The 22,410-nt window shown below is 28.5% G+C and overlaps 1 protein-coding gene, 2 long non-coding RNA genes and 1 pseudogene across 3 annotated transcripts; 3 read left to right on the top strand and 1 right to left on the bottom strand.

The window, feature by feature from the left end:
* Positions 1-1,139: 1,139 nt before the first annotated feature.
* Positions 1,140-3,116, bottom strand: LOC114121108 (uncharacterized). The gene is made up of 2 exons (XM_027983279.2): positions 2,775-3,116; positions 1,140-2,598 (listed from the first exon to the last, which is right to left on the bottom strand). Exons 1-2 carry the CDS (start codon positions 2,829-2,831, stop codon positions 1,273-1,275), a joined length of 1,383 nt encoding a protein of 460 aa, XP_027839080.2. The 5' UTR covers positions 2,832-3,116; the 3' UTR covers positions 1,140-1,272.
* A 10,655-nt stretch (positions 3,117-13,771) lies between these two features.
* Positions 13,772-14,512, top strand: LOC126554537 (uncharacterized). The gene is made up of 4 exons (XR_007606689.1): positions 13,772-14,011; positions 14,071-14,189; positions 14,250-14,371; positions 14,441-14,512. It is a non-coding gene; the product is annotated as an uncharacterized LOC126554537 (long non-coding RNA).
* An 82-nt stretch (positions 14,513-14,594) lies between these two features.
* LOC126554536 (uncharacterized) lies at positions 14,595-14,871 on the top strand. The gene is made up of 2 exons (XR_007606688.1): positions 14,595-14,633; positions 14,701-14,871. It is a non-coding gene; the product is annotated as an uncharacterized LOC126554536 (long non-coding RNA).
* Positions 14,872-17,456: 2,585 nt separating this feature from the next.
* On the top strand, positions 17,457-21,904 carry LOC126554538 (uncharacterized; annotated as a pseudogene).
* Positions 21,905-22,410: the final 506 nt, after the last annotated feature.

Genomic DNA, 22,410 nt, shown 5'->3' with positions numbered 1-22,410 from the left:
CTTAAATCTAAGTGTATATATATATTTTTATCATTTCAGTTTGTATGTTATTTTTATTTTATTTTTACTCAATTAAGATTCGCTGCCCATGGAATGACTTACTAATTATTTGAAGTACATCATCCACATTGACAACAATCTTAATTGATTAATACGTTTACTAGATCAACCTTTACTCATTTGGAATGTCATGGAAGCTACCCTATCGATCATGTGTCAAATGTTATGTCGATAGGTGTTTCGTACAGTTCCAACCAGTTTTCCCTACTTGATTGATTCATTATAGACATATTTTTTTTATCTACTGTAATTTAATATATCCCGTGGATTCTGTATTAGTTCGAGGTAATAGTTTAATTCATAACAGTATGGTTCACCAAATTCTCTGTCTACTGTCATATCAGATAAAAATCTCTTGGTTGCCTCAATCATTTCCAATATAGTTTCGTCCTCGTAAAGTATTAATATAGTTTCATTAGCACTGATTATATGAAAATCAAAACAAGCTGTGTAATTATGCCATTCTCCCTGTGCTGGATTAATATGAAATTGCGTCTCAATGTTAAACGATATTGCCGAAGCTAATTGCTCCAATCTATCCATTATTGTTTATTATTTATTTCGTAAAGTTGATTTGTAATTTATATACTCTATTCCACCTAAGAGTGAACCGCTTTCGCGCATGCAGACTGAGCCGCCGATCGTTGTCGGACCCCCCGGGTGGTGGCTAGGCGTTCTCTGATTGGCTAATAGTTATTGCCGGTCGTCGGCAGTTGTCGACCGCCGTGCATACAGAGAATCATAAAAACATCGCCGTTTTTCGTGTTTAATAATTACACAGCACGTATTTTGAATTAACATCATTAGATAATCAAGCTGTAATAGGTATATACAAATAAGTAAACATCAAATATTATAAATTAAGTTTATTTTATAGCTAAAATAATAAACTAAATATAATATAATACAAATAATTACAAACTAAAAAAAAATTAAAAATTGTACTACGTACACGTCAATATAATACAAAAAATTAAAATTAAAAAATTAAAAATTGTAAATGTCAATATAATATAATACAAATAAAAAAAAATTAAAAATTGTAAATGTCAATATAATATAATACAAATAAAAAAAAATTAAAAATTGTAAATGTCAATATAATATAATACAAATAAAAAAAAATTAAAAATTGTAAATGTCAATATAATATAATACAAATAAAAAAAAATTAAAAATTGTACTACGTACACGTCAATATAATACAAAAAATTAGTCAGAATCGATGTCGGAGGATTCGTCTGATGATGTATCTCCAATTGTCAAAGTTACCGATTCCAACTCTGCAGACAAAACATCGTCTACGACGAAGTCAATTTCCCAAAATTTGTCCTCCTCTTTCTTCGTGTGACTTATATAATTCTTCCACATGTCTGCATCCACACGTTCGATGCCCTCAATTAATAAATTTTTGACATCCTGTAATTTATATGTTGTATTGTTCATCCGTACGTACCTTTTTACAGATGACCAAACCATTTCTATGGGATTCAGCTCGCAATGATATGGAGGTAGTCGAAGTACATCACGGTTATGTTTTTTGGCCAATTCGTCAATTACGTATTTCTGATGCCGTGGTTTGATTCTTTTCACAATGTCCAGAAGTTGTGGTATACACATAGGTTTGTCTATAACCTCGCCTTTATCCTCCAACCATTTTATAATATCAGCCTTTCTGGTCTGCGACGACGGTGCTTTATCCAGCTTCATAGAATGATATGATGCATTGTCCATGATTATCACGCAGTTCTCTTTTAAACGTGGCAATACACCCTCCATCCATTCATAAAATGTCTCCCCATTCATTTCGTCGTGATAATCTGTGGTGTTTTTTTTGGACTCGAAACATAGCAATGCGCCGGGAACAAAGCCGTCTTCTGAACCTATGTGTAGTACAATCAGGCGTTTGCCTTTTCCTGATGGATTTACGGCACCAGTTGAAAGGCCTTCTAAAAATGCGTCTCGGGGGGATTCTATTGTTGTATCGACCCATGTCTTACTAGTGCATTCGCCAGCATTTACCCAGGTCTCGTCCAGGTAATACAAATGTCGACCCTCGTCTCGGTATTTACGCAGTTGTTCAAGAAACCGTCTACGCCACAATACAATTTCAGTTTTTTCTGTCAGTGCACTATTTCGACTACGTTTGCTATATTTGAAATCCATTTCTTTTAAAAGCCTATAAAGATTTGTCCTTGAAATTGTCGGTAAGGAGTTGTCATTCGAAACTGCATGGTGTATTTTGTCGACAGTAGGAATTTCACGTTTAAACCAAAAACTATGTACATGCCTACGAACCGCATTTCTATGAAACTCATCAAATGTTTCACGAAATGTTTTCTTAACACGTGTTTTGGAAGGAGATATTACCCTTTTAGTAGTGTTGTACTCGGTTATGGTTGTTGAAATTGTTGTTGCTCCAATGGCCAATTCTTTAGAAAGTTCTTGCCGGATTGTTCTTAAAGACTTTGTCGGATCCACATTGATTTTTGCCTTGTACGCATTAATAATCATTTGTCTCTTGCCAGAATCTACTCGCTGAAATTGTAATAAAATTTATTATTATAAAACCAGCATATTAAATAAAACAATTAGATTTAGATTTTAGATTTTTTTCCAATGTTATAAAATACGTGTATATATATACATTATACATTCATTTCATTGAATACCAAAAAAATTTTCAAAAGTAAATAAATTAAATGTTTACTTACCTTTCCTGGTGGATTTTTTTTAATTGGTGAACGGCTTACAGTTTGTGGTGGGTCCATGGTAATTAATTAATAAAAAAAATATATGAACAAAAAAAAAAAAAAAATCACTAAGGAAAATAATAACAGCCAATCAAATAAATGTAATAAATACAAATGTGAACATGTGCGCGCGAGTGTAATCAAACAAGTGGTAGTGTGTCAATACAGCTCACTACGTAGACAGCTGCTGTTCGTAACGACCGAAACCGAAGATCGCGGCGGCGAACGTTTTGTGGTGGGGATGCGCAAAGAAAACGAGTTTTGGTCGTCCGAGCGGTTCAGTCTTAGGTGGAATAGAGTATAGAATTATGCATTTCTGAAAAAGAAATTTTACGTTCATATTTTTGATTATTAATGCAACTATTGTTATTGTTTTATATTATATACCTATTGTTTTTTTTTTAAAAAGTGCTTTACTAAATTCTCGTATCTTTGTTTTCGTATCACATAATAAAATATACACTTAGTATACTTGACATCCATTCTCGGATCATGCGCATACGTAGTATGGTGTTTCTTTTTACATATTATATCATGGGTCTCTACTAAATTAAGTAGCCTTCCTGATTTATTATATGTCCCGATATCTACTTCAAAAATTATTTCCCTATTGTTTAATGTTTCAAATTGAATATAAAAGTTTTTGTTAAAATTTTATCATATCATGTTATGTTCAGCATTGGGTAGTGGTCTAGATCTAACCTTTTTAGAATGTTTTTATCCGAGTGTCCGTTCCATAATACTATTACGTTCTCCTTATTACCTCTACGTATATAACTGTCAATGTATCCCTTTGTTAAATTATTTTCCGTTGAACTCAAACTCTGCTTTAATTGACAAACAAACAAGCATCTCTCAGATCGGTTTTAACCCTGAAAACTCTCTTTATTTCTCTCACTGCCACCTGAAGTTCCGTCTCACCCATAGGTCGAGCTTCTTCGTTAAGTGGTAGTAATAGAGGTCGTCCTTCCAGTTTCCTAATCTTAAAACGGTCTAAGTTATTTGATATAGCTCCGGAGATAACAACCATGCTTATTTTGTTCACCATTGAAAATTCGAAATCCATTATTACGAACTTATGTGTCTCTTTTCTGTATAATTAAACATTTTTGTGTTAGTGATTATATTTTATACTTATATTTATTAATTATTCATATATTTTAATTAAATAAGTTATAGTCTTTATATAATTATTAATAATTTATATTATTTTTATTATTATTAGGTTATATTATATTTATAATATTTATATATTTAATTATATACATTTTTTATTTTTCATTCAACAAGGGCGGAATATCCTTTATGGCTAGTCTATCTGGCGTGTCACCTAGTAGTTTTTCTTTAGCCTTATTTCCCTTGTCGGTGACGTCACATAAACAACCTGTCTGTCATTGTCGTTATTCGCGTTTATTTGTTGATGGCCTAATGCCCTCATAGTGGTCAAATTACATTTATAACTTACATAAATGAATGTCAATAGAAATAACGACAATATTAATAACTCCATTACTGTGTACATTAAATAGGAATTGGTATTTGCACTTCTACTCCCGATTGTCTAAGTATTTCCTCATCTATCATGTTTTCTACTTCGTCTAATGAGTGTGCCATTTCATGTACGTTATCGAGTTTGCTTGAATCGAACTTATGTCTAAACTTTTCTATTTTAATGTCCTTGATACTGTTATTGATCTTATACGATATACTCCCTACTCCGATTTTAGGTATGAAATTTGTGTAATACTTCGTTTTTATTACCCTAGTCGAATTTAATACTACATGTTCTGCATAAGCCCTACATTCCTGATTTAATTTAATTATCCCCTGATTTTTAATTTTTTCTATATATGGCTCTAGTATTCCCTGGCATGTAATTGTTAGTGTATCTTTTCTTGTGTATATCCATGTGTTGGCATACTTAAGTTTGTGAAATATGTTTTTAGAAATAATTATTACTCCTGATTCACAATTTTGTGGTAACTGGTCTGGATTTTTAAATAAAGAAATTTCACATGGTTGTTCTTTCGATTCGTGTTGTATTGGTTGAAATTCTGGACAAATAGTAAATTTTTCTGTCTCAGTGCAGTGTAGTAGTTCTGTTTCAGTAAATGTTGTAAATTGTCTACGGTTTTAGGTTATTCCTACATATTGGTATGCAGGTTTTAGTATTACGCTGTGTGCTTTATTATCTGCTCGATAAATGTCTACAGGGTGTGGTATAGGCATAGACCTTATACTTATAGACCGGCCCTGTGAAGGAAAATCTGAATCATGATAGAGAGCATTGATGTTATTATGTTAATCGGTGCACGATATAAAAATTATTGTGCATACAATAAAAGATCTATGCATAATGTTCATATACGGTTATTAGACATCAGCTGTTATTTGATTTTCCGACTTTTCCTAGTTTTGAAATTTTAATGATTTATATTTTATATAATAATCTGTATATATTTTGTAATTTATAATATATATATATTATATATATATTTTTTTTATTTTTTTTTTTTGTATTTTTTTTTACCTACCTATACTACTATAGGTATATTAATATATTATTATTATTTTAATAATTGTTCAATATGGTTTATAAATGCCTCCTTCCATTTTGTAAACGAGGATATAATGACAAATATTCTCCAATAAAATGGCACAAGTAAATTTAATAACAAAACTGCAGTAGATATTGTAGTAATAATAATTTATAATTTCAATTTATTATAAATAGGTTTCCAACAGATGAAGAAATCAGAACATTGTGGATGAACAAGTGTTCAATTTCAAATGTTTTGGTTTCTTATAGAATTTGTAGCAATCATTTTAAGCCACAGGATTATTTAATGAATGGTAGATTAAATCCTAGTGCAGTGCCAAGTGTGAATGTAGATGATATATTTGAAATAAAGTAAGGGCTATGAATTATATGAATTGTAATTTAATAATTAAAAATATTTCTACTATAGAACTAATGGTTGTAAACGGAAATTGCCATTTGATATTTCTAATATAAAAAAGGTATTGAAATTGATCAAAGTTTGTCAGTTCCAATTTCAGAATCACATGTAGACTTAGTTAGTGAACCAAGTACAAGATTAATATTTATTTTAATAAATTATTGTCTAGAATTATATTTGAATATATGTGTAAACAATTTATTATTTGTGATATAATTTTTAGTTATTCTGAAATTACCCCAAAATCCAAGTACCCACGATACATCAACGATCTTAAAATTGATAGTTTCATTACACCAAGAAGAGCTAGAAAAATTTTAATATTTGTAAAAAAACAACACAACTCTTCAGTTAAAAAAATAAAAAATGTAAAACTTCAAAACCAAAGATTAAAAAATAAAATAAAGTCCTATGATCAATTAGTTAAGACTTTGGAACAAAAAACATTGGTTTCTGAAAATGCTACCAATTTTTTAAAGGTAATAATTGTATAGTACTGTTGTAAAAATGATTGTTTTTTATATACATTTTAAATACTGATCAAATAATTCATTATTTATGTTTATAATTTATAAATAATGAATTAATGGCATGGTATTTATGTATCAATATTTATTGAAAAAAGTATTTTACTGTAGATTATGAAATTATAAATTATAAATAAATATATAAATAAAATTTTTTTTAATTATAAATTTTCTTTAAGTTCAAAAATGTTATTAAGAAAAAGTATAATTTATACATGAAATAGAATATCATTACGAATATCATTATCTTACAAAAACAGCAAAATATATTTTTTTAGTTAATTCATTTAAGTTAAGTTAATTTTTTAACTTATTTGTTTTGTAGTCGATGGGAAATGAGAGTTTATGTGATATTGTAAATAGGAAGTTAAATGGTAAAAAAGGTAAATATTCTGAAGAACTGAAAAAATTTGCAATAATATTGCAGTTTTATTCTAGTAAAGCATATAACTTTGTTCGAAAACAATTTACCAATGTGTTACCTCATCCTAGAACTCTGGCAAAATGGTATCAAGTAATAAATGGTGATCCAGGTATTACTAGTGAATCATTTAATACGCTTACATTGATGGTGAAAGAAAAAAAATTGTATTAAGTAATATAGTAGTCGACGATATGTCCATCAAGGACAAAATAGAATTTGACGGCAAACATTTCCATGGTTTAGTTGACATGGGCTCTGGTGCACATACAGACTCTGATATTGTTGACCATGCTACACATGTGCTTTTATTCATGGCTGTAGGGGTTAATGGCCACTGTAAATTACCTTTAGGTTACTTTTTGATAAAAGGTTTGAAGTTTGAATGGTAATGAACGTGCAAATTTATTAAGAACATGTTTGGAGTTGGTTTTTGAAACAGGTGTCGTTATTCATTCAATAACTTTTGATGGCGCTCATAGCAATTTAAATATGTGTACGAGATTGGGTGCTCAATTTGACTTAAGTGATCTAAAATTTTATTTTCCACATCCTATGAATCATTCACAACCTGTCTATTTATTTTTCGATGCATGTCACATGATCAAATTAGTCCGCAACACATTAGGTGACAAACAAATTTTGTTGAACTCAAATGGTGATAAAATTGAATGGAGTTTTATAAAAGAACTAGATGTGCCTCGCTCTGCTGTGAAATTCGGTCTAAGTGATATTCGCTCTAAGTGAGTACCCTAGGTCGGAGACGGGACTGTAAAGAAAATATCGTAAAAAGTCTAGTAGTCACAATTTTAGTTTTGTAATCGGGTGTCTAGAAAAGAAATCATACACTAAAAAAGTAAGAAAAGTACTGAAGTCGAGTAAATAAATACGAAAAATTTTAATTAAATGTCTAGCTATCAGTCCTAAACTGGTGTAATACCGTTTCCCATTGCTTGCCCTGTCTTTTTGTATATAAAAAAATGTATTTAGCGAAAATGGTAGTCGAGTGTCTAGCTATCAATCATCACATCACGTAACTAAATCTTTATCCTAAATCTATATCTGACAATACAATTCACCTGCGCCTCCGACGTCGAAAGTCTAATGTTGTATTGTAGGATAATTAGTATAAAGTCGAATAACATATTTTGAGCATTCAAATCGAGTTGTCAGTTATCATTGGGAAAAATCGAATTAAACGCAATTAAACCCACCCACCACGTAGGCAATCCGATTGCGTCGGATCGTGGACAATGTGTGAATAGTAGGTTATGATACCAATATAGTATAATATGAACAATCTCATACCGTGTCCAGTCGCATGCCTGGTTCTTTTTTTTAGATTCTGAACGAAGTGATGAATGTATTGATTTTACAATGGTGTGTGTTTTTTTTTTTTTTTTTTTTTTTGTGTCTGTGTACAGCATAACTAGTCGAAATAATGCTCCAATTTCAAACAATGGGGGTGGTTTCCGATGTAAAAGTGAATATCCTTGGTGCATTATAGAGGTAAAAAGTTAACATTTTCCAACACTTTAAAAAAAAATCGAGAAAAACTAAAAAAAAATGACGGAAAAACGGCAATTTTTACGCAAAACCAGTTTTCGACCAAATCGATTTTTTTTTATGGTTGTAATTCAAAAACTAATCACTGAAAATACTTGAAATTTTCACCAAATGTTAATGTCAGTAGTATCCGTATATAGTTAAATTTTCAAAAAATTTTGACTTTTTTTGAGTTATTTATAGACCACGGAAATTTTCGATTTTTTTGAGAAATTTTTTTTAAAGTGTCGATAAAAAATTTTTGGATGACCAAAAAGTTTTGAAAATTTAATACAAGGTTCCTTATGAGTGTTTTTAATGTAGCTAAAAAAAATTTAAAATCGTTAGTCACAATTTTTTTTTATAAGCGTTTTTAGTTCAAATTTTTACGAAATCTGTCGAAAACGCGAAAATTTGCAAGTAATTTTGAAGTTGAAAAATCATAAAATTTTTTCTTTTATAACTAAGTTTTGAAAATTTGGTACAAGGTTCTCCATACATTTTCTTCAAATATCTGTAAAAAAAACTCTACCGGATTCAGACAAAAAATTTTTATGAGTGTTTGAAATTTAAATTTTTACAAAAACCGCGTTAAATAACAGTTTAGCCTCAAACGATTTTTGATATTTGTTATTATTCAAAAAGTATAAGTCGTAGATACTTGAAAATTTTACCAGTTATTAAGATTCGCGTTTTCTTTACGTGATTTAAATTTCAAAATATTTTGACTTTTTTTGAGCTATTTATAGACAACTGAAATTTTCAATTTTTCTGAAAAAATATTTTTGAAGTGTCGATAAAAATTTTTTGGCCCTATCAAAATACTTGAAAATTTAATACAAAGTTCCTCATATGTTATTCTTATAGTGATTAAAAATTATAAGAATACATAGGCACAATTTTTTTTTATTAGCATTTGAAGTTCAAATTTTGACGAAAATTCGTCAAAATTATGAATATTTGCGAAATATTTGAAGTTGAAAAATCATAAAATTTTTTGTGTTTATAACTAAGGATTAAAAATACAACACTAACTTTTCCATAAGTTTACCTTCAAGTATCTATAGAGAAAACTCGAAGCATCATTATAGGAAAAATTTTAAGTGCGTTTGAATTTTAAATTTTAACGAAATAGCGTAACGATAACGATTTATCCTCAAATGATTTTAAATATTTGTTATTATTCAAAAAGTATAAGTCGTAGATACTTGAAAATTTTACCAGTTATTAAGATTCGCGTTTTCTTTACGTGATTTAATTTTCAAAATATTTTTAATATAAGCTGGTTTTTTTAAACCACCTTTTTTACCAACCACTAGAAATTATATCCTAGGCTGACAAATCATCTTCGTTCAGAATCGTTTTTCGTATACAATGATAACTATCATTGGATTCAAATTTAACACTCCTATAATATATAATAATGATCCATACGGCACCTAATGTACAGCAGAGCGGTACTCACTTGCCCACTTTTTTATATTATAAAATTTATTTAGTGAAAATGGTAATTGAATGTCTAGCTAACAGTCATCATAATATGATGTAAATCAATGTCCGAAAGTTAAATCCATAATTTTCATACCTCCTAATGTCAAAATTCAGATATTGTTTTTGATATGTAAGTGTAAGAAATTATAAAACATATATCATTTTTTTAAGTATTAAGTAAAAGATAAATATTTTTAATTTATAAAACATATCAATTCAAAATGTACTCCCTAAACGCATTGTAATACTACACGTCTACACTTTATATGTATATATACTTATAATAATCATAATAATATGGTATTAAAAAAAATCGTAGAGGTATGTATTTATTGTATAAGTGAAAGCAATAGCTTTAATTTGCAAAATTCAAATTAAAAAATCAAAAACTAACTCGAAAAAAAAATGCAAAAAATTGTTGGATACGGGCGGAAGAGACGTTAATTAGAACGTCGCCGTAAAAATGCGCCAAAGGCACAGCCAGAGAGGGAATCTTACACGCTACCTCCTATTACCTACCACGGGGAACTTACGCCTTATCCTATCTACTACAGTTTAAGCTAGATACTAATGCCTGTCGCATGCCTGGTTCTTTTTTTTATATTATAAAATTTATTTAGTGAAAATGGTAATTGAATGACTAGCTATCAGTCATCATAATATGATGTACATTGATGTCCGAAAGTTAGATCCATAATTGTCATACTTCCTAATGTCAAAGTTCAGATGTTGTTTTTGATATATAAGAAACTATAAAACATATCAGATGTCATAAAAATTGAAAACATAACAATTCAAAATTTACTCCCTTAACGCGTTATAGTAATACACTTAATAATATGTATATATACTTATAATAATAGCGGCCGGCGTGCCTCGGTGTATCGGTGTAAGTGTGCCTCGCTCTGCTGTGAAATTCGGTCTAAGTGATATTCGCTCTAAGTGAGTACCCTAGATCGGAGACGGGATTGTAAAGAAAATATCGTAAAAAGTCTAGTAGTCAATCGAGGTGACTTGGAACTGCGAGGTGAAATGAAACGATTCGGTTTTTCTTTAAACTTATCAGGTTATCTCTGAGATAAAATGATATAATTTAATTCTACCTCCATTAAAATTAAATTTACCATTTTTGTGATAATAATTGTTATTATCAACCATGTGTTTGGTCTTATCATTACCTCCAAAAAAAATAACCAAACATTTCGTTTGATAATAGTGATTTTATCATTGCTCTCAAAAGTGCATCAAATCTCGGTGAATGAAGTCAAGTGTAAAGGTTTGTATATTTTTTATACTTTAAAGGACACTTCAAAAGAAGAATTTTGTAGTTGGAAGTCTAAAAATATTTTTTTCCAATTTTATAGTTTAAGTTTTATTTTACAGAAAAAAATTGAGGGTGACTTGAAACACCAAAAATGCCTAACAAACACACACGTATACCGGGTAGCCGGACTTATAGAAATTACAGTTACGAAACCCTTAAACAGGCCATCGATGAGGTAAGACAAAAAAAACTTTCATACAGAGAAGCATATAATAAATATGGTATATCTACTGCTACTATAAGTAGAAAAATAAATAAAAAAAACGTTAAAAAACACGGTGGACAAAATGTATTAACATCCTTAGAAGAAAAATGTATTGTTGATGCTATATTGTATGCCTCTGATTGGGGTTATCCGTTCGAAAAAAATGATTTGAAAAATCTAGTCAAATCATACTTGGATCGTGCTGGCAAAAATCTTAAACCATTTAAAAACAATTTACCTGGTGAAATTTGGTATAAAAATTTTATTGAAAGATACAATACAGTTTTAAAAACACGACTTGGTGAAAATATTAAACGTTCACGAGCTGCAGTGTCAAGAACAGTTGTTAACGAATATTTTGATAACTTGGAAATTTCTCTCTCAGGTTCACCACAAAACATAATAAATTATGATGAAACTAATTTTGTTGATGATCCAGGTCGAATTAAAGTCTTGGTAAGAAAAACCTCTAAACATGCTGACAATATAATGGATTCATCAAAGTCAGCAACCTCAGTGATGTTTTCTGTCGATGCTGCTGATTCTATGCTACCCCTTTATGTTGTATATAAATCCACTCAGTTGTGGGATTCGTGGACTACTGAAGGTCCAGACAAATGCAGGTATAATCGAACACCATCTGGGTGGTTTGATCAAAGTATTTTTGAAGATTGGTTTATTACAGTCGTTATACCTCATTTTCGACGAATGGAAGGTAAAAAAGTAGTTATTGGGGTCAACCTGGCAAGTCATATGTCAATAAAAATTATACAGTTGTGTAAAGAAAATAATATAAAATTTGTATTTTTGCCACCCAATAGTACTCATTTGACACAACCGCTAGATGTGTCTTGCTTTAGACCAATTAAAATTGCATGGCGAAAAGTTTTAAAAAGCCTATAAAAGAGCTAGGAGAGGTCCTATTCCAAAAGAGATTTTTCCTAGACTTCTTAAAAAAACCTTGGAAAAGCTTTCAGTTTCACAAATGAGCAATATAAAAGCAGGGTTTGAAGCAACAGGAATATACCCCATCGACAGAGAAAAAGTATTGAAAAGATTGCCCATTGAAGATTTAGACTCTATAAACAGTTCTGCATCTATAATAATTCCTGAAGCTTAACATGATATTTTCAAAGAAACTAGGTTTGGAAAAGTTGGTGAAAAAGTCAGTAAGAGAAAAAAATATAATATAAAAGCAGGATGCAGTGTGACAGAAGAAAGCATATTATTTAATAATGAAGAAATTATAGAAGATATTATAACCACAAAAACAAAAGAAAAAAAGAAAGTTAAAAAAAGAAATTGTGATAAAAAAAATGAAGAAAATGTATTAATTGATGGTGAAGGAATGTTAATAGTTGATGAGGTTGAAATTAATAATAGTGATAAAAATAAATTAAATGAAGATGATTACATAATAGTAACTCATGAGACTGAATATAATAATAGTGATAAAAATATATTAAATGAAGATGATTACATGATGGTAACTCATGAGACTGAATATAATAATAGTGATAAAAATATATTAAATGAAGATGATTACATGATGGTAACTCATGAGACTGAATATAATAATATAAATAAGACTGAAGAAAACATAAATAAAAAATGTGATAAAATTAATGTTGATGATTTTGTTATGGTAAAATTTCAAACAATTAAAAAAAATATTGAAATGTATATAGGCCAAGTGACTGATATTGAAGAAAATGAATATACAAGTAAATTTTTAAGAAAAAACAACCAAATGACTGGATTTTATTGTTTTCCATTCATCATTGATGAAGCAACTATATCAAGGGAGCAAATAATTAAAAAAATGGTAGTAAAAAGTCAAAGAAGAGGCAATTTGAAGTTCCAATAAAGTTCCAATGGTATCTATTAAGTATTAAGTACCTATTATTATAATGTTATGATTTTTTTATTTTTATTCATCAAATTCCTTATTAATATAATTTTTATAATTTAAGATAAAGTATTAAATACCTACTGTTAAAAAAAGATAAAGTCTTATCCTAAGGTAAATTTAGTATCAAGTGTTAGTATTAAGTTATTTTTTTTATTTAAAAAGTTTTATATTTTGTTTTTGTCATGTTATTTATATATTTTTTTTTTTTTTTTTTTAATTATGTTTTTATACAGTTGAAAAAAGGTAAAGTCAACCTGTTTTTTTAAATATTTATTTAACATGTTCTTGTGATTATTTTTAAAATAAAAATGTTGTTACAAGTCCACTCTAACGTTTTTAAATTGATATTTCCATTGAATTTTCATAGTTGTTACAAGTCACCCAAAAAATGAGGTGACTTGTAACACGTACTTTTTATTTTTTTTTAAGTCCAATTTTGGTCAAAAATCTAAATTTTAGGTCTTATTCTATTCTTGGGAGGTATACGCACATTTATGTATTTTTTGTAGTCCAGTGCGATTTTTTTTAAGCTCGTAATACCAAAAAGTATGTCAAAATTTTTGTTAGGTATTAACTGACTTATGGGTACCACCAGAAAATTATAAATTTCCACTCTTAGATCAATGGAAAAAAAGAGGTCTTAAATTCCAGTACAAATGGTTGAAAGCGTATCCATGGCTATCTTATTCAGAAAAACTTGAGGGGGCTTTTTGTAAGTACTGTGTGGTTTTTGCTTTTGCTGGTGGTATTGGATCACAACGCTTATGCAGTCTTGTTTTAACACCATTTCAAAACTGGAAGAAAGCTACAGAAGTATTAAACATAGAAATTATAATTTAGAAAAATGATTACTAATTAAAAATAAATTTTAGGTTTTATCGAATCATAATAGTTTGGAATATCACAAAACTTCTTTTTTAAAATCTGAACATTTTTTAAATATTTTTTTAAACAATGCACCATCAGTTATTGATAAATTGGACGATGAAAGGTATAATATGTCAAATTGTCTTTAATTGTCTTACTTGTACTCAATAAGTTTATATTTTAGGATCAAACAGAAGAAGCTAAACAGGTTGAAATTAATTCCAATTATAGAATGTATTATCCTTTGTGGTAGACAAGAGATCGCACTCCGTGGACACAGAGATTTTGGCCCAATAAACTTTAATAGTTTGTATTTATAGCTTATGTATAGTATAATACATTAAATTTTGCATTAATATTTTATGTTTAATTTAGATGAGTCTGATGGTAATAATTCTAATTTGAATGAAGGTAATTTTCGAGCTATTCTAAAATATAAAGCTAAAGACATAGATTATTTAAAAAATCATCTAGAATCCGAGTCTCGAAACAAATACATAAGTCCTCAAATACAAAATGAAATTATTACAAAAGGCTGAAAACATACTTAAGGAATACGATGGCTGAAGTAAAAATAAATAGTTATTTTTCATATTTAAGGTTAGTATAAATCTATTTATGTAATTACTTTTCAGACTCGACTAAATGGATTAACTTTGCTATCAATTCACCGAGAAGTTTCTATTACGCCCGAAGAAATTATAGATATTATGTCACAACAATCAAGAAAAATAGACATTATATTGTAAACTTTATAGTGTACACATTTTGTAGAAAAAATAAAATAAGTTTTTTTTATACAAAAATTTGCTAGTTTTTTGGGGTATACGTCATATCCCCCCCCAATGAAAATTCCTGTCTACGCCACTGGTTTTTGGAATGTGTAATTATGTAATAATATATATTATATTACATATACATAATATAAAAATACGAAAAATGGTAATTGATTGTCTATTACTCTTCAACCAGTGTAATACGGTGTTAGGTCGCTTGCCCGGTTCTTTTGTGTTTGTAAAACAAAAAACAAATGAATTCGAAAAATTGCAATTGAGTGTCTAGCTATCTGTCCTCAACCAGTGTAAATATATTCCTGTGAAAGTGTGATGTTAGTTCTTAAACACATACATATTATATTATAATTTAATCGACCACATCATATATTGTACAATGTACACATGTATTTGAAAATCAAATTAAAGGAATATAAAGTATTTTAAAGAACACTATAGTAAAGTGTAATATTAACAAACAATAAATATATGTAATATGTATATTATTGTATACGTAAAATTAAACTTGGCAATAATACGTTTAAGTATTGGAGTTTATTCTTTTTAATTGTTTGTAATGGTAAATAATTAAGAATATTGTATATTTTTATGATATATTTGATATATATTTTGAACATGAGACATAAAAAAAAAACATACAGAACAATGTGTATTATAATTATTATTATAATGTAAGTAATTAATAAAAATATTACATGCATAAAACGCTGTACATGGTGTGTGTTATAGCAATTGTTATGGTCAACAGTGTCTGGTTTGGTTACAAATCAGTAACTACAATGCTTATGTTGTATTATAACAATTAAAATTTTTGTTCAATGAAACAATGTCAATCATTACTTGTTATGTTTCTTAAGGACATTGACAAACAATATAAATACAAATTAAATGTGTAAATACGACAAATATTCACGTTGAAAAAGTGCGAGGTACGAACGTAATGAGAATGTTGTTGACCACATCGACCGACGATCCCGGAAAAGAACTTAAAAATAATAGAACACATCAGTGGCGCAACTAGGATTTATTCAAGGGGGGGGGGTCCAGGAACATTTTTTATTTATTATATATTGTTTTTTTGTTCTCTTCCTGAGTATTGTTGTATTATATGTATGAATATTTTATAAGAGATATTAGTACGTAAGAAATAAGTTAAGAAAAAACTATAGATAATAAGCAAAATAGCGAAATTAAATAAGTTAAGCAATACTTAATTATTCACACAAATAGGTTAAAATAACAATTGTGCAATTCAGTGTCAGTAAACTTTATATTACAGTTAGCATAGTAAGCAAGATATAATAATAAGAAATGTAAATAAATTTGTTTAATAATTTATTAATCGGGTTATAATAACAATTACATAATAGTCATAGTGTCATAGTGTCTATGAACTGTAAATTTAACGTAATAATAGAAAAATGCAAAACAATCGATAGCAATTCGATTGTAAGTTTAATATATAAGAGATATGGCTAAGACAGCAAAGGGTCCAGTAGTGGTAATCGTGTGACTCGATTACCACTAGACGTCATATGTGAATAAAGTTCTTCTTTTACGTAATTTTGGTTTTACTTTATTTTTGGTATACGTTCGAGCAATCGGCGTATACGACAGTATATACTTTATACATTATAAATACATTTCATTGCTTTATATATACAATTATATTATTATACCAACTCTAATAATAATAATTATAATCAATACATTTTGATGAAAACTTTTGGGTAACTTTAAAAATATAAAATAAAAATAAATACTATGGCATGATCCCAGTTGGGGTCCGGGCCGGGGTCCACCCCCCTGGTTGCGTCCTGGAACACATTAAGTTGTAAGTAAAAAAAAGCGGCATCCTCGAAATCAAATAAGCTTTTCCCCGGTAGTATAATACCACTTTTACGCATATAATTGTAAGTGGATGGCGATTTATAATAAAGTGACAAAGCAATTTTTTTTTCTTGGGGAGACCATGGCTTACGTTTTTTATGTAGAACTTGCATCATTGTAAGGGCTTTGGAATTCTTTGATGGAAATTTTGTCCTGTTAAAAAAATTTCTCACAACATTTTTAGATATATTTTGAGTTTTTTCTTTTTTTTTTTTCAAAGCGCTTATTATAGCTCGTTTTCTTTTTAAAATCCTTCGTAGAGTGAATAACTTTTGTTTAAGAACAGATTCCGTGAACAACTTTTTTTTCGGTGATTTTTTTGGGGGAGTAGGAAATGAAATCATTGATGATACAAAAGATTTCGTAGTTGGTGTTATAGATAAACTTGGACTTTCATCGAACAGAAGCTGCTTGGCAACGGGGCTAATTGATCTCTGACGCCTATCATATTTACGTTTCGGTGTTAAAACTTCAAGCGATTCAGCTGATGTCAAATTATCTAAACAAAAAATTTTAATTTTTGATATTTACGTACCCATATCTTATTTTAAAATGGAAATTTAGAAAAATCTTCAACGCGCTTAAGCACAGATAATGTTCTTATTTAAAAGTTTTATAATAGGTCAATTCACTCTAGTATCAAAACTAACAGCACACTATTGAAACTAGTGAACAACAATTTGCTGTGACGTGCGTGTGTAAGGGCCGCGCCACACTAGAGCGGTTTTGACGCGCGGTAAAAACGCTTCATTTTTGCTCGCGGTTTTAACGCGCGTTTGTTAGTGTCACACTAAAGCGTTTATTTTGCGTTTAGTTGACTCAAATTTGTTGAGCAGTACAGTTCACAATTGCGATTCTCAAATACATATTAATATAAAAAACAGTAATTTGTTTTTTATTATATTAATTAACTAATCAAATAATAATATATTAATACAATAATCAGGATAATATTACACCAATATTTTTCAATTTTATAAATATTTAAAAACTCATCCAGAAGGTAAGTAAATTACATTTATTTACTTTATTTATTTAGTATTTTATTGAGTATTCATGTGTTCTTTTAATTGATTTATTATTTAATACTACAAACTATTATCTAATATTTATTTATGTATTTATTCAGTATGGACTATGATTATTATATTAATGCGATTCAAGTAATAGCAGTGGCAGAATCATTTGGGTATCTTGATCCACCAAGAAGAGAGAGAGAGTTTTGGATTCACCCATTTAATCTAAACCGTGAACCTAGCAATAGATTTTTTAATTTTTATTATGATATTCGAAAGTACTCGGACAAATTTTTTGAGTACTATAGAATGTCAATTGCGTCATTTGATGAATTACTTGAAAAATTGCGTCAAAAAATAACCAAAAAAACAACGAAGTTTCGACGTCCAGTAAGCCCAGAAGAGAGATTAACTATTACAATCAGGTACAAACTAAAAATCTATATAACATAAATATGCATATATATTTATTATTTATGTGTCTATAAACAATATTATTTAATTATCTTCTTAGAATATTATCATTAAATAATGTAAAAATAATAATTAGTTTCTTTTCTAACGTACATCTTATACACTTTAATAGGATGACTTATAATAAATATCATAGCAAATAAAAACAAAGTAAAATTTAATACCTTTTGAATAAAATAAATATTTCGATTCTGAACCTTTTTAAGTAGAAAAACAAATAATAATAAAAAATAATAAAAAATAATCACTTCAATTTTTTTATAATAAAATTTATAAGATCAAACACTGTGATGCATGTTTATATCCTCATAATCAGTAGGAGACAGCGAATTTAGAGGCGGTTGAGAATGACTCGAAATGGGATGTACATTTGAAGTAACACTTGAATGAAAACTTTGTACAGGGAATTGATTTAGTGAATGAATATAAGAGTTAGGTGGATTATAAAAGTTGTTAGGATAGTTGAATTGTTGTATGTTTGAAAGTTGAGAACTATCGGTGGGAGGATTTAAAATGTGTTTTACGGATTGCATAAATAAAATCTTAAAATCTAATTTTTGATTGTCGTTCATTTTTTTGAAGTCTGGCAAGAATGATAATAAAAATGCTTTGTCTGGATCAAATTCTTCAGAACTGGACTTCATAATTGGAGGGTTTTTCATAATTTCTAGCAAACTTTGTTGAAACGTTGTTATTTTTTGTTTTTTATTTTTTGGCTCAAGAGTACTTGTATGGTCAGAAGCACTAGTATTCTCAGAAGTACTTATATTTATAATATCCACTGAATCATTGTTCTCCATAAAGCTATCTTCATTAAATTCGATATTAGAAGTATCGTCTGACTCATTTAAAGTTAAAGGTGTGGATATATTGCCCGTTGTTCTAAAAAGCCAAAATAGCCTTTAACAAAAAGAAAAATATATTTACATCAAGAAACATGAGTCTGAAAATAAGAAAGAATATGTTAAAGACGTATGTATGGAGCATTGCCCTGTACGGGTGTGAAACCTGGACAATAACAGCGGAGGAAAAAAGAAGACTTGAGGCGTTTGAAATGTGGTGCTATAGAAGGATGCTAAGGATAAGCTGGGTGGATAGAGTAACCAATGTAGAAGTACTGGAAAGACTATCAGATGGAAAGTCACTATGGAATAACATAGTCAGAAGGCGAAATGAATGGATAGGCCATATCATAAGACACGAAGGATTGTTGAAATCGATAATAGAAGGAACAATAGAGGGAAATAACCGTAGGGGTAGACCAAGATTGGAATTCATTCAACAGATAATAAAGGACCAAGGATGTAACTCGTATGTGGAAATGAAAAGGAAGGCAGACAGGAGAGAAGACTGGAAGATGGCTGCAAACCAATCTACGGATTGAAACCATAGAGAGAGAGAGAGTTCTAAAAATTATTTGTTACATAATTAAAAAATAATTGTAAAAAAAAAATTATAAGCTTACTTTCTTTTTTTTAGTACTGGTTGTAAGAAAGAAAGTACATCTGCATATGCATACTTTCTAGTGAGCTTTGATGCACTCCCACTAGCAGTATTTTTTTGCTGGCTTAAATCCCGAGCATAATTGTCCCTAATATTTTTCCACTTTTTTTTTTATTTCATCAACTAAAAAATAAGAAGTAGATATAAACAGAGTAGGGCGTCATTTGAATAAATTTTTTTTTTAGATAATAATTTTTATTGTGATAATTATTTCACAATTATTCGAATAAAAAATTATTCGACTAATTTTCAAACATGGCAGTTATTTAAATAATTTTTAGTAATTTTATTTTAGTAAACATATGGTTGGTATTTTGCCATTTTGGTAATTAAAACATGTAGAATATGTAGTTTTAACATATAACTATCTAAAGAAAAAAACTAGAAAGTAAAGAATTAGAATTAGATATGGTTTTTTTCAATTATAGTATAATAATAATAATAATATATTAATATACCTGATATATTAGTATTAAAATAAAAATAAATCATTCTATACAATAGTAATATATATAAATTCTTAACCTTTATAATTGATATTTAAAAATGAATATATATAATTTTTATTTTAAATATTATTTAATGATAGTCAATCTAAGACGTAATCCTATAAATACTACATTAAATTATTGTGAATAATCAAAGCATTGTTTCTACTCCAAAATGTGACGACTGACACAAAAAAAAAATAAAATAAAATAAAACATAAATTCATTACTGTAAAATCAATACATTTCTCATTCCGTTCATAATCTTAAACCAGATGTTTGGTTTTAAAAAATACTGATATCATATAATACGTCGTTAGAAAATTTTAAATATAATTTTTTGACGAATAAAAAATAGGTAGATTACAAGGATCAACTTCATAAAATATAATATGTAAATACAATATACGCATTTAAAATTTTTTTATTGAATAAATTTGATCATACAAACGAATATCGTATATTTGTATTTAAGCTATATATATTCAAAGTATTTTTTACATAATACTATTTCAGATATTTGTCAACTGGAACAAATTTTGTGGCCCTGCAGTTCGAATTTTTACTCGGACGAAGCACTATAAGTAGTATAGTTCGAGAGACGTGTCAAATTTTATGGGAGACCTTACAGCCTCAAGAAATGCCAGAACCAAACCCAAACCAATGGACAAATAGCCAACAAATTTTATTTGAAAACTAATTTTCCAAACTGTATTGGAGCAGTCGACGGGAAGCATATTCGTTGTATAAACCCGAATAATTCGGGGTCAATATATTTCAATTATAAGAAGTATTTTTCCATTGTACTGATGGCTGTTGTAGATGCAGAGTATATTTTTACTGCTATTGATGTTGGTGCATATGGTAGAGAGGCTGACTCTACGGTGTTTAAAGAATGTCCATTCGGAAAAAAACTTTATTCTGAGCAGTTGAACTTACCAGCACCTACTTGCTTACCTAATACAAACACCTGTCCACAACCGTATGTTATTATTGGGGATGGAGCATTTGGATTACATAAAAATCTTTTGAGACCATATGCTGAACGTGGTCTTACAGAAAAACGAAAAATATTTAATTACCGTCTATCGAGAGCTCGAAGATACGTCGAATGCACGTTTGGTATATTGGCAAACAAATGGCGCGTCTTACATAGTGCTATGTTAGTTGCGCCAGATTTTGCAGACGATGTAGTAAAAGCGTGTTGTATTTTACATAATTATGTCAGGCGTAGAGACGGGTATAAATTTGAAGACACTCTTTCAAATGATATGAAAGTTTTTCAAAATAGAAACTCAAATAGAAATCTAGGAGCTAGCCAACAAGGGATAGACGTTAGAGAGTATTTTTCTGAATATTTCCTTAACTCTGGATCAGTACCTTTTCAATATCGCTTTATATAGCACTATTTTAAATTTTATGTGAAAATATACCTACCATAATAATATTTTAACTTCATAATACTTTTAAGTTGTAGTAATTTTAATAACAGTTGAATGGTAAAATCAAGTTTAAAAATAGGTTTATAAATTATAAGTACAATTTATTTTTAAAAATAATAAAGATAGTATCAAAATAATAATTATTAAGAATCTATTTTAAAATATTGTTATGTTTCAACTATTTATACATTTTAAGTTAATATTGAAATCAAATATAATATCAAAATCATAAACTACCTATGCTTTGCTAAATTATAATATTATATATTTATATTAAAACTAAAATTAAATTATTTTTTCTTGTGTATTTTGAAAAATGTCTATTCAAGAATGTACCTATAATATATTATAATACATACATATTTTTATTTTCTGTACTGTATTTTTAGTAGTTAACATAAAATGTCATAGAATAGACTGAATAGTGTGTAAATTATAATTTATAATATAAGTTGATATTATATTAATATGTATTTTAAGTACTTAAATTCGAACATTATGCATTACTGATTACTTATATATGTTATTTAGTTACATTCATAATTTTAGGTTATTACTTCATAATATATTATAAAAGTATATATTGAGGTAATACATATAATTATATAATATTATAATATTTAGTTTTTTTTATTAATTATTAATTAATACATAGATTTTAAAAAAACTTACTGCAAGCTTTTTTCTCTTTTTCTGATGACGTGTTCCAATTATTACACACTATACTAGCTATATTTG

The sequence above is a fragment of the Aphis gossypii genome, unplaced genomic scaffold (genome assembly GCF_020184175.1).
Source record: "Aphis gossypii isolate Hap1 unplaced genomic scaffold, ASM2018417v2 Contig00534, whole genome shotgun sequence".
Taxonomy (NCBI): domain Eukaryota; kingdom Metazoa; phylum Arthropoda; class Insecta; order Hemiptera; family Aphididae; genus Aphis; species Aphis gossypii.
This window is presented reverse-complemented; position numbering and strand designations above follow the sequence as displayed.